This window comes from Molothrus ater, chromosome 5, assembly GCF_012460135.2.
Source record: "Molothrus ater isolate BHLD 08-10-18 breed brown headed cowbird chromosome 5, BPBGC_Mater_1.1, whole genome shotgun sequence".
Classification (NCBI taxonomy): Eukaryota; Metazoa; Chordata; class Aves; order Passeriformes; family Icteridae; genus Molothrus; species Molothrus ater.
In genome coordinates this window covers 4,601,928-4,623,113 of record NC_050482.2, presented here as the reverse complement: position 1 = coordinate 4,623,113, position 21,186 = coordinate 4,601,928, and the positions used below count along the sequence as shown (strand labels likewise).

General features: G+C 44.1%; 1 protein-coding gene across 1 annotated transcript in view; it reads left to right on the top strand.

The window, feature by feature from the left end:
• Nucleotides 1-21,186, top strand: part of ITIH5 (inter-alpha-trypsin inhibitor heavy chain 5) — a 48,388-nt gene that overhangs the window by 5,990 nt on the left and 21,212 nt on the right. The window contains exons 3-7 of the mRNA XM_036401590.2: nt 3,361-3,524; nt 4,890-4,997; nt 5,802-6,052; nt 13,130-13,299; nt 13,920-14,036. Coding sequence (XP_036257483.1) covers nt 3,361-3,524; nt 4,890-4,997; nt 5,802-6,052; nt 13,130-13,299; nt 13,920-14,036 — 810 coding nt within the window. The remainder of the gene's footprint in view (nt 1-3,360; nt 3,525-4,889; nt 4,998-5,801; nt 6,053-13,129; nt 13,300-13,919; nt 14,037-21,186) is intronic.

Sequence of the window (21,186 nt, the reverse complement as noted above, 5' to 3'; positions counted from 1 at the left end):
CCTGCAGTGCCAGCTGTGCTTCTGCTGGAGCAGGGATCCTGCACAAGGGGGGAGTTTTCCTCTGCAGCTCCAGGGCTGCTGGAGATGGGCCTGGGCTCCCTCTGGCAATGCAGGGCAGCAGAAGCTGCTCCTCTGGCAATGCACTGGGCAAAGGCTGCTGTGCTGTCCCAGCACCTCAGATTGGATCCAGGTAGGAATGTTTGGCTCCTCCCCTGGGTGCAGCATCTCCCCATGGGATGATGGAATTGGATCAGCCCTGCAGGGACACTCAGTGGCCATGGACAGCAGAGATCTCCTGGAGGCAGGATTGGCTGTGGGAGAGATAAAGAAAAAACTGCCCCATGAACAGAGAGAACTGCCCCAGCTCTGACAGATGATAATAGAATGCACAGCCCCATTTCCAACGTAAGACAAATCCTCAATAAAAAGCGCAGAAAACAAACAGGCATTTGTGCAGCTGTGTATCAGGCACCAGGCACTGATGGATTGTGCAGGAGCTCCAGGGAATGCAGCACAGGAATCACAGAGTGGAACTCGGGCTGCCTGCCCAGCCTGACTGAGCAGCCTGTTTGGAAATGGCCTGTGCCCCCACCATTTATATTTTCTAAATACAGAAAATTGCAGATCCCTTCCAGGGATGGGAAGGTGAACCAATTCTTTCAACCCCAGCTTTTATTCAGTGTTTGATTTTCCCAACAGCAACTCACAACTCACATCCACCAGGAAGAGGGAGGGATGTTGAATACCATTTTTTGTTGTGTTTTTTTTGCCATTCCTCAGATTGTAAGGATATCAGAGCTGGAGATTGTTCAGTGGAATAGAGATATTTTCCCCATCCCTGGAAGTGTCCAAGACCAGGTTGGACAAGGCTTGGAGAAACCTGGTCTAGTGGAATGTATTCCTGCCCATGGTAGGGGTTAGAACTGGATGGGCCCTAAGGTCTCTTCCAGCCCATTCCATTCTGTGATTCTATAACAGAGATCAGCTAAGCCAGCAAAGAGTGTTTTTAGCAAAAAAACCCTAAGTGACTTTTTTTTTTGCATATAAAATACAACTGAGCTGTGGAACTTGCACCAGGATGTTGTGGATGCTAAAAGTTTACACAGACTCAAAAACAGCTGTGTAAAGTAATAGAAGAGAAATCCACAGAATACAAATATACCACAAAAATACCACCCTTGACCCTGGAGTTCCTTCAGCCACATATGACTGAAAACTGAGAGAATATTTCAGGGTAGTATCAGTGCAGGTTGGACTTTACACTCTAATTTTACACTCTCCTCTAAGCATGTGCTGTTGGTCTCTGCCAGTGACAGGCTACAGGGTTAGAACTGGTTTTTTTCTCACCCAACACAACCATTCTCCTGTTGTTGTCATAACAAAGGCAAGTTCATGCTCTCTGTCACATTTGAAAGACTTCCTGAGCTCCTGTGAATCCATCAGTGCATTCTCAGCGTCAGACAGGTCACTGCAGAGCCACTTGTATCTCAAGTGAAAGGCTAAGGGCTTGATCCTCTTTTGCTGTTCATCTGTCAGCTACATATAAACCCACAGATTTTTATGAGCTGCAGCACGTGGGGGTGAATGCAGAAGGTCTGACACCAAAGAATTTGCTGTAGTTTCTAATTCTTTCTGTAACTTATGTTATTAAATCCTCTGTGTACCTTGCTATGCCACAGGCAATCGGTGGCATGCAAGACTGAGGGAAGCATCAGCTCATTATATCTGAAAACATTCCTACAACCCTATTTCAATCAAAACTCCCCACCTTCTCCACCTTCAGGATAATGAGACTGGGAATGCCATGCCTATGTATCAGGGAAGTTCATAAGAACAGCAGGATCTAGTTCTAATTAACAGCATTAATTAAGCAGTGGTCTAAGGGTGGGACATTAGATCTGTGCAGGGGTGTTCTAGCCTAGATCCACAGAACCATTGCACTGATCTGCCTAAAATTAAAGATATCTATCATGACTAGGTTCATCTGAGACACATTATATCAGTATTTCCAAGCCTTGCAGGTGTAGGCAGGCAGGGCTTTGTGCCAAGTCTGTTGGCAGATCTTGTTAGATCCTGCAGTGGATCCTCATTCTTCCATTTGCCTGGAATTCACAAGCCCAGCAGCTTGGTTAGTTGGATGCTCAGTTACTTCTGATGCCATCAGCTACTGCAGAAATGTTCTTGTTTCATACTCAGACAAACACTTGCTCCCTTTCTTAAGCTGTTTGCCAAAATTATTTTTGTTCTGAAAGAAAGCCTGGACATGCAGCTGAAGAGCCTGTTCTTGTCCTCACAACTCTTACGTGACTGTGAGCTTTTACCAACCTCAATAGGAAGAGTCTCACTGTATTTGGCTCTGTGAGGTTGCTCTGTATTTACAGTGCATTTTACCCTTTATGCCCCTTCTGCTTTTGAGGGTTTGGTCTTTGATTGTGTAAGTCAGTGCACAGATTTTTCTTTTTCAAGGGCTGCTTTCAGTTAAGTATACTGAAGTATTCCAGCAAGAAAACATTTGAGCTCCATGGAGATGTTGCTGTCAAAAAACACATTAGTCTGGAGAAATGCTCCAACTCAGGACTTGTGCACGAAAACACATTCCCAAGAAGCAGAAATTGGCTTTCAGCTTCCATTGCTACATCATGTGTCATTCACTGCTGTCTCTGCTGCTTCTCTGCTGGAAGGAGTCCAGTGTGGGCTTAAAAAGCTTTAAATATTTTGCTTGAGATGTCACAGTGTCAATGTTTTTTAAGTCTCTTCATCCATTGGCGCAGAATTCCACGATGGATTCTCAGCAGAGGAGGACTCAGTTGACTCCATTGACAGCAGTTTCTCTGTTTACATAACTCAGGATCTGACTGGATGAATTTGAAGGTGCTTCTTCATAAATGGTGATGTCAGTCTTTCAAGAAGGCTCCATCTGCTCTTGTGCACAGAGCAGGGTCTGTGACACAGTTCTGGACCCCATGGGGACATATTTTGGGCTTCTCTTCCCAGGCCACAAGGGAATAATCCTGATCCTCTCACACAGTCAGAGCTGAAAGCTTCAGTTCAGGACACAGATGGATTTTGTCGGGGTGTTTCACAACTTAAAGGCTGGCATGAGCACAGCTCTCAGACCTTTCCCAAGCACTGAACAATGTCTGTGGCCTCTATGCATGAACAAAGGGAGTACCACGTTCTTGATTTACTGTTTGCAGCTCACCTGAAATTTTGAGGACAAGCCCACCTTGCCTGTTGTTGTCAAGAGATCTAACACCCATTGGGTGGGAGCTTGTAGTCCACATTAAATCTTAAACCCATTGAAACACTGAAGGGGTGAGTTTGCTGTCTGTTTAGGGGCGACCTTTTTGATTCCCACAGGAAACCAGGCCTCGGATGTCTGAGTTCCACGTGAGGTCCACGATCATCTCGCGCTACGCCTTCACCACCGTGTCCTGCACCATGGTCAACAGCGGCTCCGAGGCACGGGAAGCTGTGTTTGAGATGCAGATCCCAGCTGCAGCTTTCATCTCCAACTTTACCATGTAAGTAAGTGTCGGGACCCAGGAAATCCCTCTGGCTGCCCTGGAGGACTCGAGACCCTGCCAAGGGGCTCTGAGACCATGGCACAGAGCCCAGGACACCTGTCACTTTGATTATGACCCATGGAAAAAATTACCAACCTTATATGAGGATCTGCAAGCCGTGAAAGTTTAAGTATAATAATAGTTAATTTGTCACTGGGTGAAAAATAGATTTTTGAGGTTTTTAGAATGGAGGCTTGGGGTCCCAAGATGGAGGAATTTGGGCATGCCCTGCCCTTCTTCCTTCTTCTTCCTAGCCTCCATCTTCTGGGTGATGTTGGCACTTTTGGATTGGTTTAAGGTAGAAACTCACTGTCTAACATAGGTGATAGGTATTGGGAAGTTATGGTAAATAATGTACATGTAGTTTTTAGTATAAAAAGATAACACTGCCCCAAGGATGGGTAGTGTGCCTCAATCCAACCTGCCAGACAGACCTGCAGCGGGTCAGAGAAAGAATGTAATAGATAAGAAACAATAAACAACCTTGAGAATGAGATCAAAAGAATCCTGACTCCTTCTTTGACTGCCAGGCTGGGAAATTGTACCTATCTCAGAGTCACTCTGACCAGCAGAAGTCCTGAGAAGTAATGCACAGAGCAGGTCTATGGATGCCACAATACTAAATTTGAATCCTCAGTGTAAACAAGGAGGGAAACTATTCTAAACTATTCTATTTCCCCTCTGAGTGTCTTTTAACCACTTCCTTCTCCTTCTATCTCTGATTTGAATGAGAAAACTCTCTTCAAGACCTTAAAAACCTTTCCAGAGAAAGTTTCAGCAACGCTGGCAGATATATTTATCTTACCTTACTGACTGTAATGCCTAAGAATCTTCTTGTTATTTCATGTTCTCCACATTGGAGCAGAAGTCAACCTATCCAGCCAGCAGAGAGGTTCAGTGGCTGCTGGAGGTGTGATTGATAAAGCAAATAGAGAGAAACTTCATAGTGAAATGACCAGTAAATTAAACTTGGTCTCAAACATATTTGGTTTGATCATGCTCAGAACCTCTCTACAGATAGATATTGGGGCCACAGCTTCAGACTTGACCAAAGGGGATAGGGGACCCACTCTTTAAGAAATACTTCCATTTAGAGTGAATAGGAAGAATAAGAGACTTTTGGCTTTGTACTGGGCTGATATTTCCAGCCAGGGAACTTGTGAGTTGGCTTCTGTCCCAGAGACTTGGGACTCAGGAGAGTGACACCAGCAGCACTCTGAGATTCTTCTCACATCAAAGTCTGCGAATGCACCTGCAGCAAATGTACACCTGTCACTGTACTTGGGTGCAGGGTGACCATGCTGACACCTCTGATCTCTCCAGGAGCATTGGCAACAAGACTTATTATGGAGAAGTCACAGGGAAGGAAAAAAAAAATAGCACGGATGACAAAGAAAGGCACAAGAAACCTCCAAGCCCCACAGAAGGAAGGTGAGTGTTGTGCATTTGGCTGTGTTCTGGGAGGTGATGCCCTCTCCTGCCGTCTTTATCTTGGCTGCCTTGGCGTAGCCATCCATGGATTTATAGGAAGGAGCAGTTAAACTGAATGTTATCTGCACTGCCTGGTGTCATTCCTATACTCCAAGCCGTGAAAAATTGTGTGTGGCTTTTTCTAACCCTGTCACACAACTTTTTAAATTTCAAGAAGCTCCAGGATGTACTACTGGGGGGAAGAATTGTTGTTGCTTCCTGAATAACAGAAAAGAAACTTAGGGTGTTGTCATGAGCAGAGTCATCCACTTCACTCAAGAGGGGAGAAAGAATATACTTTATTAATATTTTATTTAGAAATATTAATATTTTATTTATATTCATTTATAATGTTATAATTATAAATAAATATAAATTTGGTAAATAATAATAACAACACTTCTATCTATAATATTTATTATAAATATTAATATTTATATTAATTTATAATAATATAATTATAAATAAATATTAATTTAGTAAATGATAATACCGTTTATATTTATTAATATTTCTAATATTTATTATAGATATTAATATTTTATTTATAGTATTAATGTATTTTATGTATATTTTATATAAATCAGCAAAATTTTATTGATTTATATAACAGTAATGCAACAGGAGTTCAACAAGATTCAATGGGAAGGTTCAGTTGATTATTTACAGGGAAGAGGGTCAGGCAAAACTATCGGGGTGGGGAGGTGAAGGAGGTAATGTGTGATGTGTATGGGATGTGAAGCTGTCTTTGGGTTTTCCTTCCAGGGAGAACGGCTATGAGACATTCAAGGCCTCTGTCTTCATCCCCCGCAAGATGCAGGCCAGGTTCACACTGCATTACGAGGAGCTCCTGCAGAGGAGGCTGGGGAAATACGAGTACACCGTCAGCATCCGGCCCCAGCAGCTGGTGGGGAGGCTGAGGGTGGAGGTGAACATCCTGGAGAACTCAGGAATTGTGTCCCTGGAGGTGCCTCCCCTCAGGAACAGCAGGCAGAAAGGCAATGGGAAAGCTGAAGGTAAGTGTGGAGGCCCAGAGCACTGGGAATATTTCTGTGTCTGCTCTGGGGTGCCCTGACCCCCAGGGCAGCACTGACTTTGACCCTCATTCATGGAGAAAGTTTCCCAGACTTCAAAATGGACTGGAATCCACAAAAGTGTAAAATAGATTATGGAGAGCAGTGTAGGTGTATCACTTGGTGAGAAACTGAGGTTTTGGGATTTTTAGTCTGTTGTTGATGGAAGCAAGATGGAGGGCACAGGGTGCTGTCCTGGGTTTCTTCTTCATGCTTCTTCCTCCTTCTTCTTCATGGGTTTGGGTGGCATTTTGTGATTGGGCAGAAGAGTCCACATTGCAGGCTTCAAGTGATCAGTTATTGGGTTAAAAGGGAAAATAATCCAGGTGTCAGTTCTTAATTGGATAGTTTAGTCTTAAAAGCCCTTGTACCAAGAGACTGTTGGCCATTTTGTGCCTTCTAATGAAAAGCTGCTGAACTCACAGTAGTGAGACTGTTTTACTGATAAGAAATAATAAACAGCTGAGTCTGAACATGAACTGCCATCTCAAGTGCCTTCAATCCAGACCCAGAGAAACCCACAACTGGGACCCCCACAGGTAAGGAGAGATTTTATGGCCCATGGTTCTCATGGTTATTTGTGGGGCCTGGCAGCACTGGGTCTATTTTCTCTGGATGACTCTGTGTGGTATCTGTGCCTCAGCCTGTGAGGACTTTGAAGCTTAATGAATACAGGGCTGATCCCATTCATCTCAATAGGGTTTTTTTCTTTGCTATTGTCTTGAAGAGCTTTGAACTGGGCCTTCAGTCCTTGTGCTCAGCACTGGAGCAGGCTCTTCCCTGGCCTCTGCATCTCCTGGGAACTGTTTATTTTAAGTGAATTGTTTTTTCCATCCATCCATGCCAAGGAAGATAGGAAATCCTGCACTTCAGAACATGGGAAATTCCGAGAGGAAAATCCATATTTTGCCAAAGTGCTAAGTGCTATCTGAGCATCTGCTCTTACCCCTAGCCATCCTTGCTCACTGTTCAGACAGTGTAAATATAACTCTTTCTGGTGTAAACCAACAGCTCAGGATCCTGTGTTTGCTGCATGTTGTCAAAAAAACACACAAAAAAAAAAAGGATAGAAGGAGGATGCAGAGTCTTTTGGGACTTGACCCTCAGTCACACAAGTGACTCCAAATGACACAGTGCCAGCAAAATCAGTGGAGCTGCTCATATCTGCCACTAAAAGATCCTAATGCATGTGAAGTGGAGTTAAACTGATTGCTCAGTGGGATCCTACTGATTTCATCCAAATCACATGAAACCAAGGCTCTCAGTGACTTGGGCTATCTTCAGGTCAAGCCTCAATAGTCTCACTGTCCTACATCCACGTGCCAAGTGATAAATGTGCTCTGCTCCTCATCAGGAGAGGCAGGAAGCCTTTTTCACCTATCAGGGAATTGTTGGCATGTGGTTTCCTGCAAGACATCTGGCATTGATCAAGGGTAGAGACAGACTGAGCAGAGCAGACACACTGCTGGTCCAGCACAGGATGGAAATTCCTATATGTAAATGACATACAGGGAAAACTCATGTAAGTCACTATCCAAATGGCAATCTGGGAGCACTGACATTCTTGGCATCATACTTCAGATTTCAAAGAGCTCATATAAAAATGGGCCTGAGCTGTTGGATTCTGTAATCCTCCCTAGCCAGTAAAATGTATATAAATTATGTGTTCCATTGCAGGACGGGTAATGCAACTGAAGCTCAGATTCCCTGTGCTTTATCTGTGTTCAGAATTCAATTTCACACCCTTTCTGTCTGGAATCATCCCATGTGGTTGTCCACTATATTCCAGCTGACTGTCACCTCTCAAGATGGATCCAAAAATGAACCATATCACAGCCATTAGTTGCTCCCTGTGGAGCCTTCTTGCTCATATGACACCCAAAGAGTGGATGCACATCCAGTGAGACCTCCAGAAGAAGTAAACAGAGCAGGAAAAAGCATTTTCCTGATGGAACTGTCATCCTCACAAGAGAAACAGTTAAACATAAATTATTTTGGATTCTGGCAGATTCAGGATTAGAGCTCTAATGCAAACCAGAAAAAAAGGTATCTGCTCTCTCTTGGATTCCCACAGCTTAAAACCCTTCAGTACCACTTGGTTGGACATTGGAACATTGGAAAATGGTACTGCCTGACTGGTTTGAGGTTGAATATGTCATTAAAGCTCTCTTCCTCTATTTCCTATGTCTAAACTATCTCACAGTTAATAATAAAATATGAGATTTTGAGAAGTATTAATAAATTATCTTGAGAGCAATTTAAGAGAAATGTATTGTGCTATCATGTTGTTACAACCCACTCCAAAAGGTGAGGGTAACCCAAGTTCTGGAAACAACGCTCATTCATCAGGGTTGGAAATACACATATTTAGGTTTATTTTAGAACAACCTGGTTGCACAGGAAAACAGATATGTTTTGGTTCTTATTATCTACAGTAATATGACAATATAAAGCCATAAAGGTATCACTTGAGAAAATGTATAAGAGTAGAAGGATCTCACCACCTGAAAGACTTGTGATGAGACTTGGTTGTTGCAATTTCAATGTTTGTTGGTCAAAGTGGTGATCACTGGCTAGACCCATCATGTGGTGGGGAAAATCCTACAGGGAAACCCACAGAATGCACAGTCTATTGGGTTTATATTCACTCAGGTTCAGGTAGGAATGCCCACGTACCTGCCTAGGGTGGAGAGCTTGTAATGGCTGTGGGAATGCTGTGGATCAATGCTGTGGATCAATGCTGTGTTTGAGCATCCCAGTGTCTCTCCCAGTCTCACTTGTGGCTATGTCCTTTTCTTGTCTCTCAGAAAGCCCTGTGTCCATCCTCTCTGAACAGGGGGCAGAGACAATGTGATGACAGATCTCTCTAGGGTATTTCCTGGTGTGGCAACTCCTGCACACATGGCTCCATCTGGGAGTTGTATTTTTCCCAAAGGAAGGCATAAGGCATGTGACTTTTGGAAAATGATCTTTTGGCATGTGCAGGTGTTTTCTGTCACATACAAACCCCTAAACAGGAGGCATTGAGGCCAATGATCCTGACCTTCTCTGGTGACCTCAGAATGGAGCCCCTTTCTGAATGATGTCCTGGATAATATCCTCATCTTGTTCCTCCAGTGTAGCTGTTTGAGAACTAGCCATGGGCTTGGGCAGAGACGCTAGGCTGCTTGAGGATGACTGTTTCTTTCTGAAGTCAAAGGTCTCAGAAAGCTTTTTATTTCTTAAAACAGCTGTCTGGAAATTTCCACATGTTAGCGGAGGACGAGCTTTGCATTTGAGCTCTAATCCTCAATCTGCCAGACTCCAAAATAATTTAGGTTTAACTGTTCCTCCTGTGAGGACGAAAGTTTCATCTGGAAAATGCTTTTTCCTGCTCTGTTTACTTCTTCAGCTGAATTTAGTGGAAAGTTTGTCTGAAGGCTCTACTCTCTCTCAGTGTGAGCACAAACCAGCCCAAGCATTTGGAGCTCATCCATGCTCTGGACTCTGAAATATCTCACAGATTTTTCTCTCTCTGGCACTTGTTTAAAAAGAACAAGGCCAATAAACAAAGGAGACTAATTGTGATCCAGATATCAAGTGCTGCCTAAAAAAGAAACCTGGGGGAAGATATAGGAACTGTGTTCAAGAATATAAAAGGCAAGAAGGAAAAGGATACTGTGGCTTCTGTGTCAATAACTGAAAAAACAAGAAGTCATGGGTTTGTAATCCACGAGGAAAAATGTAAATTGGACATTGAAAATGTTCAACAGTGAAAAAACTGAAGCTCTAGGAAGGACTGGCAAGTGCAGGCACTGAGTTTCCATTACTGGAGGCCTGGAGTGTTTCCTGATTGTATAAAAAAACTAAGTAGGAAGGGATTCAGTCTGAGAACATGGGATGAATTAGATAAATTACCTTCCAGACCTGATTTTTGTTTTTCCAGAAAAAAAAAGTTTTCTTGGACCCTTTCTATCAGACCATTTTTTGGCTTTTAACTTCTGTCCCAGGGATGGAGATGAGAGGCTATGAAGAGGATGGGATTTCCTCAGATTCCTCAGCAATTCTTGTCACTTCAAATGGCTGTGTGAGACAGCCTTGGAAGCTTCCTCTGCAGAGATCCCCAAAGCACCGTCTGTGTTAGAAAGGATGACATTTATCACCTCCAGAGAGTGTTCTGAGGAGCAATAGAGGGAGGCAATGTGATCCACATACTCCACCTAGACTCTACATTGCTTTAGAAAATGGGTTATGTGTGATTATGCTCATTTAACAGGTGGGGAAACTGAGGCAGGGAGTTGCTGCCTAAATCAGCTGATTTCCAACAGTCCAGAGAAATGTTAAGACTGCAGCTTGTGCTGCTGTGGCACAGCTCCTTGGCCTCACCCATCACTGTATTTATGGCAGAGAAACATGGAAGTGCTGCCCAAAGGCCACGGACATGGATGTGCAGGAGGAATAAGGAGGCAGCTTCTCACTGACCCTGGTGTGAATGACCAGGCAGCCTAACCCACCGCAGGCTTTCAGCAGTTGAGGAGAAGTAATGTGAAACCTCCAGATCAGAAATTATAAATGGACTTTAAAGCCATTTCTATGTATTTTAGGCTTTTCCCACACTGGCAGTTAAATGGGATTTCTGGAAGCAATAGAAGACAGATGGAAAATTCAAGAAGGCAGATACAAGCAAATCTGATGTGTTTTGTATTAAAAACATATTGTGTCTGTTGGTTCACCAGATCAAAGGGCAGCTATAAAAATAAGAACAGATCAAGACTGAGGTAGAATCTTACAGCGATGTTGATTTATAACTTTTCTTTGCCAGGAGAAATCGGAACTGTACATGGATTTAAAAAAAAAAATCAAAGCTCTGGGCAATCATTTTATAAGCCCCTTCTAAGATACAAAACTAGTGTCCTTATGTGGTTTCAGTGTGTTGGCTGGGACCTCCCTCTCTGTTTCCATCAGGATGAATGGACAGGAGCTCTCCCAGAGAAGCTGTAATGCAGAGTCAGTTCTTGATTTTACTGGGACTGAGCGATCTCTGTCATTCAGTCTCCATGGGCAAGGCTTTTGCTGAGGAGTTTGTTTTACAGTCCTGGTGCTCTAGCTATAATTTGCTTGTGTAAAATTTGGCCTGTGACAAAACCCTTCCCTATCTCAGTAGAACAGTCTTGTGCCTCATCTTTTCAAATGCACTCCCAGGACAGCTGTGGAAATAAAGCAAAATCATCCTGGCAGTAACATCCTAGAGTGCTGTTGATTTATGAATCTTACTCTCATTCCTTTACCTAGAGGAACCTAGATTGTACATAGCACTTCAGAGTAAAAGTTACAGATTTGGCTACTCATTTCATAAACCCAAAAGGACCCCAATCCTGGCATTTCTATGGACTTCCACCTGTGGGAAGTTAGGTAAATTAGGTAACCACCCCATGCCTCCATTTTCCTACTTGTTAAATGGGCATAATCACATCTTTCTGGTTTTGTAAATCACAGTGGGGTCTGGATGTGAGGTTGTGTTCATTGTTGCTCACAGATGTCGCATTGCCTTTCCCTAAAGCTGCTCAAAGCCCTTTACAAAGGTGAAGTGCCACCGCTCATTACATAAACAGAGTTTTGGGACCCCCTGGAATGGAGCTTTCCCAGACTGCCTGCACCTTCTCATTTGGATCACTATTGTTAATTTATTGGTAATTAAAATTACCCTGGAGCAGATGTCTGTCTGGACAGATGTATCATACCCTCATCTCTGACACTCTTGACCTGATCTCCACTTGCATAGTGGAATCTAGAAAATAAACTTATATGTAGCTATTGGCATTGTGTGCACCTGAACTGAAACTGATCCTCCCCCATCCCTAATTTCCCTGTCATACCACAGATTTTTGGGCATTTTTGGAAAAGATTTGAGATTTCCCCTCACAGTATAATTAAGCAGCTGATTCCTACCAATTCTAATCAGGAGCAAACATAATAGAACTTCTGTGCCTCAGAGGAATAATCCCTGTGAGAGCTAAAGCACCCAAGAACAACTTCAGCTGACAATATATATTTTGTGTTTTCAAAAGCCAGTTAGGAAAAGGGTGAAAGCCCTCAAAATCTGGAGAAGTTCAGGGGCCAAATCCATCTCATGTAAGGATGGAGTTAAGAGGGAAACAGCTGACAAACCAAAAGAGGGTAAGGTGGGATTTTGTTTATATAGAGAGGCAACAGGGAACTTCCACATCCCTCAGCTTTTAGAGAATGAGCACAGATAACAATACAAGGAGAATTTCCTGCAGGGTGACTCAGACCTAAATAATTGTCTTTATCTGAGGTGCCCTCTGCCAGGCACATCCCTCTTTATTGATTCAGGAAGGATTTTCAGAGTTTAGGATGAGTTATATCTTAGGGATGCAATTTGTGTGACTGCACTGGCAGTGCTGGATTTTGTCTGAATTAGACTGAAATTGCAGTGACTATGATGATAACTTTTGCTGAACATAAAGGCAGCGAAGGGGACTTGTTAAAAGGTGGATATTACACATAAGACACTTGTCAGACCAAAGGATCGGTCACTCAGATCAATCCCACCCCCACATGCCTGCAGCATGTCTGAACAAGCCACCTCAAGAATTCCTTACAATCAATTAGGAAAAATCTACTGAGTGATTCATCTAATCCTGGAATAAATGTTTAAACAGGTCAGATGAATCATACCTGCATTGACTGTCAGGATCTCAGGTGTAGGATCTGTGTCCTGGATGTCTGGAGCTGGCTGGAGTGAACAGCATCTGCATGTTTGAGGTTTTGTGTTTGCCAAACAGTACTGAATACAGGAATTTGCTACAAACATTTGTATCCCTGAGAGCATTGCAAGATGGGTTTTAATTTAAAGTTTGAGGTTAATTTTTTTTTCTCTCTTTTTTTATCACTGAATCTTCAATCCCAGTAAGTCACTCTGCTGCCTGACTTGGCTCCATGGCAACACCACCTGTGCTGTTCTTCGACATCCGTAAGGCAATGGGAAAAACCTGTGATATTGTGGTTTTATCTCAACAGGTGATGTGTCTCCTCCTCCTTCTACTGTCATTGGGCACACCAAAACCTTAGCTAAGGTTACATTCAACCCCAGTGTGGTTGAGCAAACCAGGATCGCCCGAAATGGAATTTTGGGAGACTTCATAATTAGATATGATGTCAGCAGGGAGCTGAGTGTTGGGGATGTTCAGGTACTGTACACATGATTCATCTGTTCTGTTTTATTAACTGTATTCAAGATGGTTTAATTGTTTTGCCTGCTCCAAATTCCTAGAAAATGCTTTCCAAGTGAAGGCTACTCCTCCATCCTGTAAGAACAATCCAGAATAAAACCAGTCAGTTAGCAGCCACAAGAAGGACTTAAACCCCAACTTCACTGAGCTTCTTTTTTGTGTCTGCTTTTCAGTTTCTCAGTAGGCTGGCTGTAAATATCTGGATACAAGACCAGTTTTTCAAGGGAATGTTGTGGTTCTGATCTGTGGGCACATATGTTACATCCTTGCTGCATTTGGAAGGAAACTCATTTGGATGACTCAAACTGCATTTGGATGTCAACCATGGAAGGAGATCTCCATGGATCTCTCCATGGAGTGCTCCAGTTGGCTCATCCAATCTGGATAAACTGAATTAAGGGAGGGGATCACAAGGGTATCTGGGAACAGAATTAAGAGGGATTCCAAGGAGCATTCACAACCTCCAGTGTAGACACAGCCACAGAAAACACCCAAATATCCAGATATCCCATAATGACGTGTGTAGAAGATTGCACCACGATCTACCTTCGATTCCTGACTGCCTTGCTCTTCCCCAGATCCTCAATGGATATTTTGTGCACTACTTCGCCCCCACAGACCTCCCTCCCCTGCCAAAGAACGTGGTGTTCGTGCTGGACAGCAGCGCCTCCATGGTGGGCACGAAGCTGAAGCAGGTGAGCTCCTCCTCCTGTCTGTTCTGGGCTGCTCAGCCCTGGGGTGGCAAAGCTTGGCTCAGATTTCTCTCACCACTTCTCCTCTGCAAAATGTTTGCTGTGTCTGAGGTGAGAGGTGGCTCTGACGTCACCTCAAGGCAAGGTGATCTACCTGCAATGAGAAATGATCGTGTCAGTGGGGATGGGATGGGAACGAGGAATGTAGAAGGATTCATCACTCTGTGAAGGTCAGCGTTGACAAAACTGAGCATAGGATTGTCCAGGGTGGTTCTGTTCTGAGCAGTTTGAGGAGAGGCAGATCAGGCAGAATTGCCAGCAAAGTGCATTCAGCAGACCCTGTATCCAGTCTAACAGCACAGAGAAGACACTGCTGCCTTTAAATTACCTTGGCAAAACACTCAGTGAAGTATAACTCAAGAGGTTCTGCTGAAAGAAAAGTCATTTTGTCCTTTTTGGGAATCTGAGTCTTTCAGAACAAATCTCAGACATTTTTCCAAGGCACAGACCTCAATGTGAGCCAGCATACCAAGCTGAAGGGGACATCAAATATAAACGGAATATGGATTCTGTGGATCCAAATTATCTTCCCCAGTGACTGGGAAGAAGATAACTCATCAAAAGAGTTGTTAAGAAGCAATCCTAGTCCTGTCCTGAATGAGGTCTCAATTCAAGATGCCTCTGAATCTGTAAAAAGCCTCGTGGACAGAGCTTGGCCCTTGGCTTTCAGTTATCCTCCTGCTGAAAAATGACCACCCTGCCTCTCAGAATAAACAGTTCTGGCACAAACACCCCCAGTCCTGCAGGCTGGAAGCAGACAGCCAGTGACCACGTGCTGAACCAGGGAGATTAAAACTCCAAAGGGCTTTGGTGCTTTAGCGAGCTGCACAAGTTGCCAGCAGATTAACCTTGCACTATGAAAGCTTTTATTCTCCTCCTGAGTATCAGAGTTTCTTTTCATTACACCTACTAAAAACAACACAGCCATTAACCCCTAAAGTTTTAATTCATAGCCTGGGCAGTTTGTGCTGCTAAACATGGATCTCAGGCAAATCAGCTACAGAGAGGTTCCTCTTGAGCCCAGAGCCTTTGCTGAGGCTGTACCCAACTGTTGGAATCCTGGATGCTGAGAATTTTAAACCTTTTGTGCTGAAAGGCACAGACTCACAAGAGAGTACTACATTTAACCTGAGGCTGTAGAGAAGACTTCCAAAATTTATTAAAAGCCCTAAAATTATGAGTCTATAGTTAGCTAGAAGTGTATAATATCACAGGGTAGAAAACTTAGAGTTTTAGAATATAGTAATAAATATAAAGCAAGATGAAAGTTTTAGAGCAGAGGCAAATTCTTCTTCTTCACCTTCTTCCTTCTTCTTCATGAGTTTAGGTAGTATTTTGTAATTAAACAGAAAAGTCTGCACTACAATCTTCAAAGAATCAGTTATTAAATAAAAAAAAGTCATCTAAGTATCATTTCTTAATTAGATAGTTTAGTCTTAAAAGTCCTTGTAACAAGAGATAATTAGCCATTTTGTGCCTTACTAATGAAAGACTACAAAACTCATAGTTGTGAAGCTATTACACTAATAAATATAACAAACTCCTGAGTCAGAACATGAAATACTATCTCAAGTACCTTCAATCCCAAGCTCAACAAAAATAAAAAATACAAACACAAAATCCACACCCAACTTTTGGTCTGTTATCTCAGTATATTCCTTTTATGGAGCACCAGTGGAACATTATGGAGGAGTGCTATGGGACGGAAGCACTTATCTTCCCTTGATTCCAGCTGGTCCAAAAAATAGAACTTTATGGAGTTAAGATCAAAATCATAAAACCCACACACACATTAATCAAGAAAAGACCAGAATCTAGGACTGGCTGAAAAAGAAACCTCTCTTGGTTCTCTAGGAAAGTGTGATCAGTTACAGCCATGTCTGCTCAGTGCCTTTTTACCAGTTGTTGATGTCATTGAGATGCTTATTAAATTACAAACAGATTCCCTGGTGGCAGGATACATCTGAGCAGAGGAAATGTCTCCTTTTTGTCTTTTCTCTTGGACTCTCACAGCTGTGGTGATCTCTGGTGCTGTGTAGAGAGCTGGGAAATCCCATGGGGACTGTCTTTCCTCATTTCTCTCTACTGAGTCACGTGCAAGGTCAGCTAAAAATACAGTCAGCAATTGTAAAGAGTGCTCCAGTGGGTCAGCTCCAGTGACTGTGGCAAAGGACAGTTTTTAGGATTGTGTAAGCAAGGATGGGAAACATCAGCTGTGCACCTTTTTCTGTAGAAACTGGAGGAGATTTTGGACTCTTCAGTCACCTGCCTTCACAAAGCAAATGGCAAAGTCACTCAAGTGGGGTCAGGATTTCATCCTGCAGTTCCCACAACCCAGCTGTGAGTCATTTGTCTTTTCCTCTCCCAAGGTTTTCCTTTTCCAACATGAATTTTCATCTGTTTTGCCATCCCTTTTTTCCTAAGATATCTCAGTCTTTGAAGCAACAAATGTCCAGTTGCAAACACGCAGAGTGAGACTGGTTGATCAGCTTGGATCAAGTCATTGGAGGTGTTCTAAAAGCACATGGATGTGGCACTTGGAGACATGGTTTAGTGGTGAACACAGTGGTGCTGTGTTAATACTTGGGCTTGATGATCTTAGAGGTCTTTTCCAGCTTTAACAGCTCTTTGGTTCTGTGATCAGGACCCTTGAAACATTCTCCTCACATCACCTAAGAGATGTATTAGCTTTGAGGGGAAGATATTTCTCCTGTTTTCACAGCCTCTGAGCTCTGGTGATGTCCAGCAGACTCAGATGTATTGCAGCAGTCAAACCCCTCTGGGAATCTGATCCTTTGCTTCAGTCTCCTTTTAGCACTGGCAGGGAGATGAAGCTCATGAATAGAAAATTCTTGAGCATGATGAGGGAAAAAATATTAATGTGCTCAAGGCTTTGCACATCATTACTGCTGTCCCACTGGCAAGGAAAATCCCCATGAACTTTGTTCCTTCCTTTGCAAAGAGACAGCAAGTTCTGTGTGGAATAGTTGCTTTTAACAGCCAGGAGAACCTGGGGAAGAGCTTCTATCTGCAGGGTTTACTGGGAACCAAAATGATTTGCAGAAATGACAAAAATTTGCAAAAATGAAGCAAAATGACTGCCTTTGAACAGTCTACCCTGCTGATTTTATGGTACCTTTGGCTAGGTAGAAGGGGATACAGCAGCTTTACATTGGTATAACCAGGAGAAAAAGGGGCCAGTTATAAGTTCACCACCTTGTGATTACCATCATTGCACCCAGCTTCACTGAACATGGTGAGAAAAGAGAAGAAGACTGTTCCAAGCTGTGAATATGTCCACAGGAGGATGAGTTTCCAGGTATTTTGCAGCTGTAAAATAGAGTTGTTTCAACCACAGATTAGTTTCACCTTACCTTTCCCACAGGCAATAAATGCCACACACTCAGTTAAGCAGTTGGCTTCACCACAAGCCTGGCAACCTGTCAGTGGTGCCGTGCCAGACTGTAATTTTCTCTGAGGTTAATTGCTCCAGGAGGAAGCCAGCTGAAACTGGGACCTGCTGGGGATTTGCAAGTGCTCCAGTTCATTTGCCTGTGCCTGTCCAAGGGGCACTGTTGGTATTTTTGAGTCACCCACAGTGCTGGAGCCCATCTGAGGGCTCTGTGTGCCCAACCCTCACCCTCTGAGCCTCAGCATCAACACCCCTGAGGAGTTTCAGGGTGGTGAAGGAGCAGAAAGCACCTGAGCACTCAATGTTCTCCTTCCAAACTCCTCTGATTTCTGCTGGTTGGTGCAGAGCTGGCTGTGAGCCTGTTGTCTGTCAGTCCAAGTAACAGCTGCTGCCCAGGAGAACAACCTTAAATCACCAGGGAGCTTTGGAAAAAATGCTAATTCTAATTACAGCCTCCAGAGCGTTCAAAGCTACTGTGACGAGGAAAGTTCTGTCAGGTTTTCCATTTCTGCTGGAAAGAAACAATCCCAGAGAACACAGAAGAGCTGCCTGCAGCACCAAGAGCCCCATGCAGCTGCCTCCTGCTCAGGAATACACCACAGCAGTGTCATCTCAGTCCTCTCTGGAGGTGTGAATTTGGGATATAAGAAATACCACAGTAAATAAGACAGCAGATCTATGTAGACTTTATTTGCTCAAAGAAAATAATAAAATTTCTCCTCCAAGAGGAACGCAAGTACTTGTCACAAAGCAAAATAGTCTGCCTAACCCTAAAACTACTAAATAATGGTGGGGTCATACAGAGAAACAGCCTTCAGAGCAAGATGCTCTCAAGTATCCAGGACACAGAGCAACTGCTTCTGGTCTTAGCACTAACAGCCAACTTTGCTTCATGCTGGGGCAGTAGAAGCAGAGACAAAAATTCCCAGGAAGATCCCAGACCACCTTTAAAGTGCAAGTCCTTTAACTGAGTTTGGAGTAAATCGGATGCAAAGGTGAGGGCAGAGTTTGCATGGGAATGCTGCTGGGGCTTGAACTGAAAACTCATGAAGATGCTGAGAGTTCTCCCAGATGTCTCAATTGGACCATCACTGAGATCATCAAAGGATGAACTGGAAACAGGTGCCAGACACAGCCCAGTGACCCTCAGACAAAGCTGCAGTGAAATGGAAGGGGCTGAATGAAGCTGGGAAGTCTTTCCATGGATTGGGGTCATTGAGGTTTATGGAGAACAGCTACAGACAGCACAGCTCTTGGTCTGAGACTGGGATGAGGGCCCAGGCTGGTGCTTAAATAGGCAGGAGAGAGGGTGGAGGCCCCAACTGGGGCTGGGCAGAGCCATTAAAGCCTCTTGGTATCCTCAAGGCTCTGGCAAATGCATAAAAGTCAGTGAAGTGAAAGATCTTTCTTTAGTAGTCCTTTCCAAGCTGGAATTAAAGGGGTTTTTTTCCAGCTGCTGGAGCAACACCTGGAAGCCAGACCTGGCTTCTACATGTGTTTTCATCATGGATCTGTTATGTGAATTTAGGCAGGTTATTTTCCTTGCCTGTGCTTGTCTCTTTGCAGAGTCTTGCCTCTTTAGCTGGCAAACCCATGTCTGGGTTATGGCTGTGCAAAGATCCCCCAAGCCTAAAAGACACCAGCAGACCTTTGTCAAGACTGAGGTTATTAGATTAGCACATTTAGAAACAGCAACACTGCTGTTTCCAGGCAAATACCCCTTGCCCCTAAACCAGGGTGTGTCCCACACGTTGCTCAACTGGGACCTTTTGCTTCTGGCTCTGGAGAGCAGCTGAAGCTCAGAAGTGCTTGTGGCACCTCTCGTGGAATCCTGCTTGAGTCAGCTCCTCCAGGTTGTGCTGCTGTCATCAAACAGTGTCCACAGGCAGCCCTGAGGTCCACATGATGTAATTTGAGGTCCCTTAGGAGTGAGGGATGCGAGGTTGTGTCATGAGGGGGGGAGATTTTGCTTGTATAGTTACGCCTGATGCAGTGACATAATCTCCTCCAAAACATCTGCTCTCTTTTCTGCAGAGTTTTGGGGGAAGAATTGGCTTCTTCTCATGCCTGAGGCAGTGGCTTAGGATGGAAATGGGCAGGGGAAGGGCTGGAGGCAGAGATGTGCAGGAGAGAGTGGGGATCCTGCAGCTGGAGATGCTGAGGGGGTTCGGAATTGGTGAAAATTGGATGGGGGCAGGTGTTGAAGGACTGTCAGGGCCCTGTGGCCACTCTTAGGTGGAAAAACTGGCAAATTTGCTTTTTTAAAGGAACTATTTAGTGGTCTTGCATTGCTTAATGCTAACCCTGAGCAAAAGTGCTGGGTCTTTGCTTCAACCAACAAACCATTGTCACACCTTCACTCACTGGAGATCAGAGAATCCCAGAATGGTGTGGATTGGAAAGGACCTTAAAGATCATCCAGTTCCAACCTCCTGCCATGGGCAGGAACATTTTCCTCTACATCAGGGTGCTCCAAGCCCTGTCCAACCTGGCCTTGGACACTTCCAGGGGCAGCCACAGCTTCTCTGGGCAGCCTGTGCCAGGGCCTCACCACCCTCACAGAGAATTTCTCCCCAGCATCCAACCTAAATCTCTCCTCTTTTAGTTGAAAGCTACTCCCTCTTGTCCTGTCACTAGCATCCTCTTGTAAGATCCCTACTGCATGTCCTGTGGAAAAAAATGAAAATGGGGAAGCCCCAAGGGAGGAGCAGCACATCTCTCCCAGCAGATCATACCCATGGATGGGATGTTCTGAGTGGGGGCTACAGAGCTCCAAACCTGGCAGGCTTCTGGCCTGAGGTCCCTCTGTGCAGAGTGGCTGCATGATGAAGGATGGATGGTTGTCATCAGTATGAAGAGCATGATGAGCTGTGCCTCAGCTCAATTCCTGCTCTGTAACACAGCAGTTGATTGCTGAAATTGAGGGGATGTGTTTTGGGCAGCTTTTGGACGTGCCAGCTCTTCCCAGCATTGTGTTGGGGCTGATCTTTGTGACAGAAAATGACAGTACCCAATTATTGGAACAGTTCCCGTGCCCTGGGATGAACTCCCATCTTCTGAGGATGGGCAGAGAGAGATGTCAAGCTCTGCATGGAGGGCATGAGGCATTTTTCCCTTGGTGCTGACCTTTTTGCTGCTATCTCCATGGAAATGTTTCATCATGCTGGCAGGGTGGGGGTTTGACTGTCTGATGGGCATGTTATGGGATCTGATTCCAGTTAAAATGAGCTAAGCACAAGAGAAGAATGAAGAAGAATGAAGAAATGAGCTAAGAGAAGAATGTGGCCTTCAGACATTGCTGTGTCAGTCTGGCTGTGTGCCCTTGCAGCCCTGTTCTTTCCAGTGGGGTTATTTCAGTGTAACACTGTGGGAGAGCCCTTGAGCTTTTCCCTTTGCCTTATTTACTGTACAGAATTGTTCACTGCTCCAACTGTAATCCATTCTGCACTGGGATAAGGGCTTCAAGTAACAATGCTTGGTGCTGATTAGAACTTGCCTCTGTAAATCTTCACGCTGGCATTTATTCACATCCTCAATGCTGCTGTGAGAGTGCAAAGACTGAGCATCTACTCTGCCCTCTGGACCCATGGAACTCCAGCTCCTGAGAAATCAGATCAGCTTTTGATCTTCAGATTAGTTTTTCATGTATTTATCCTCACCATGATTACTAGACAAGTGAGT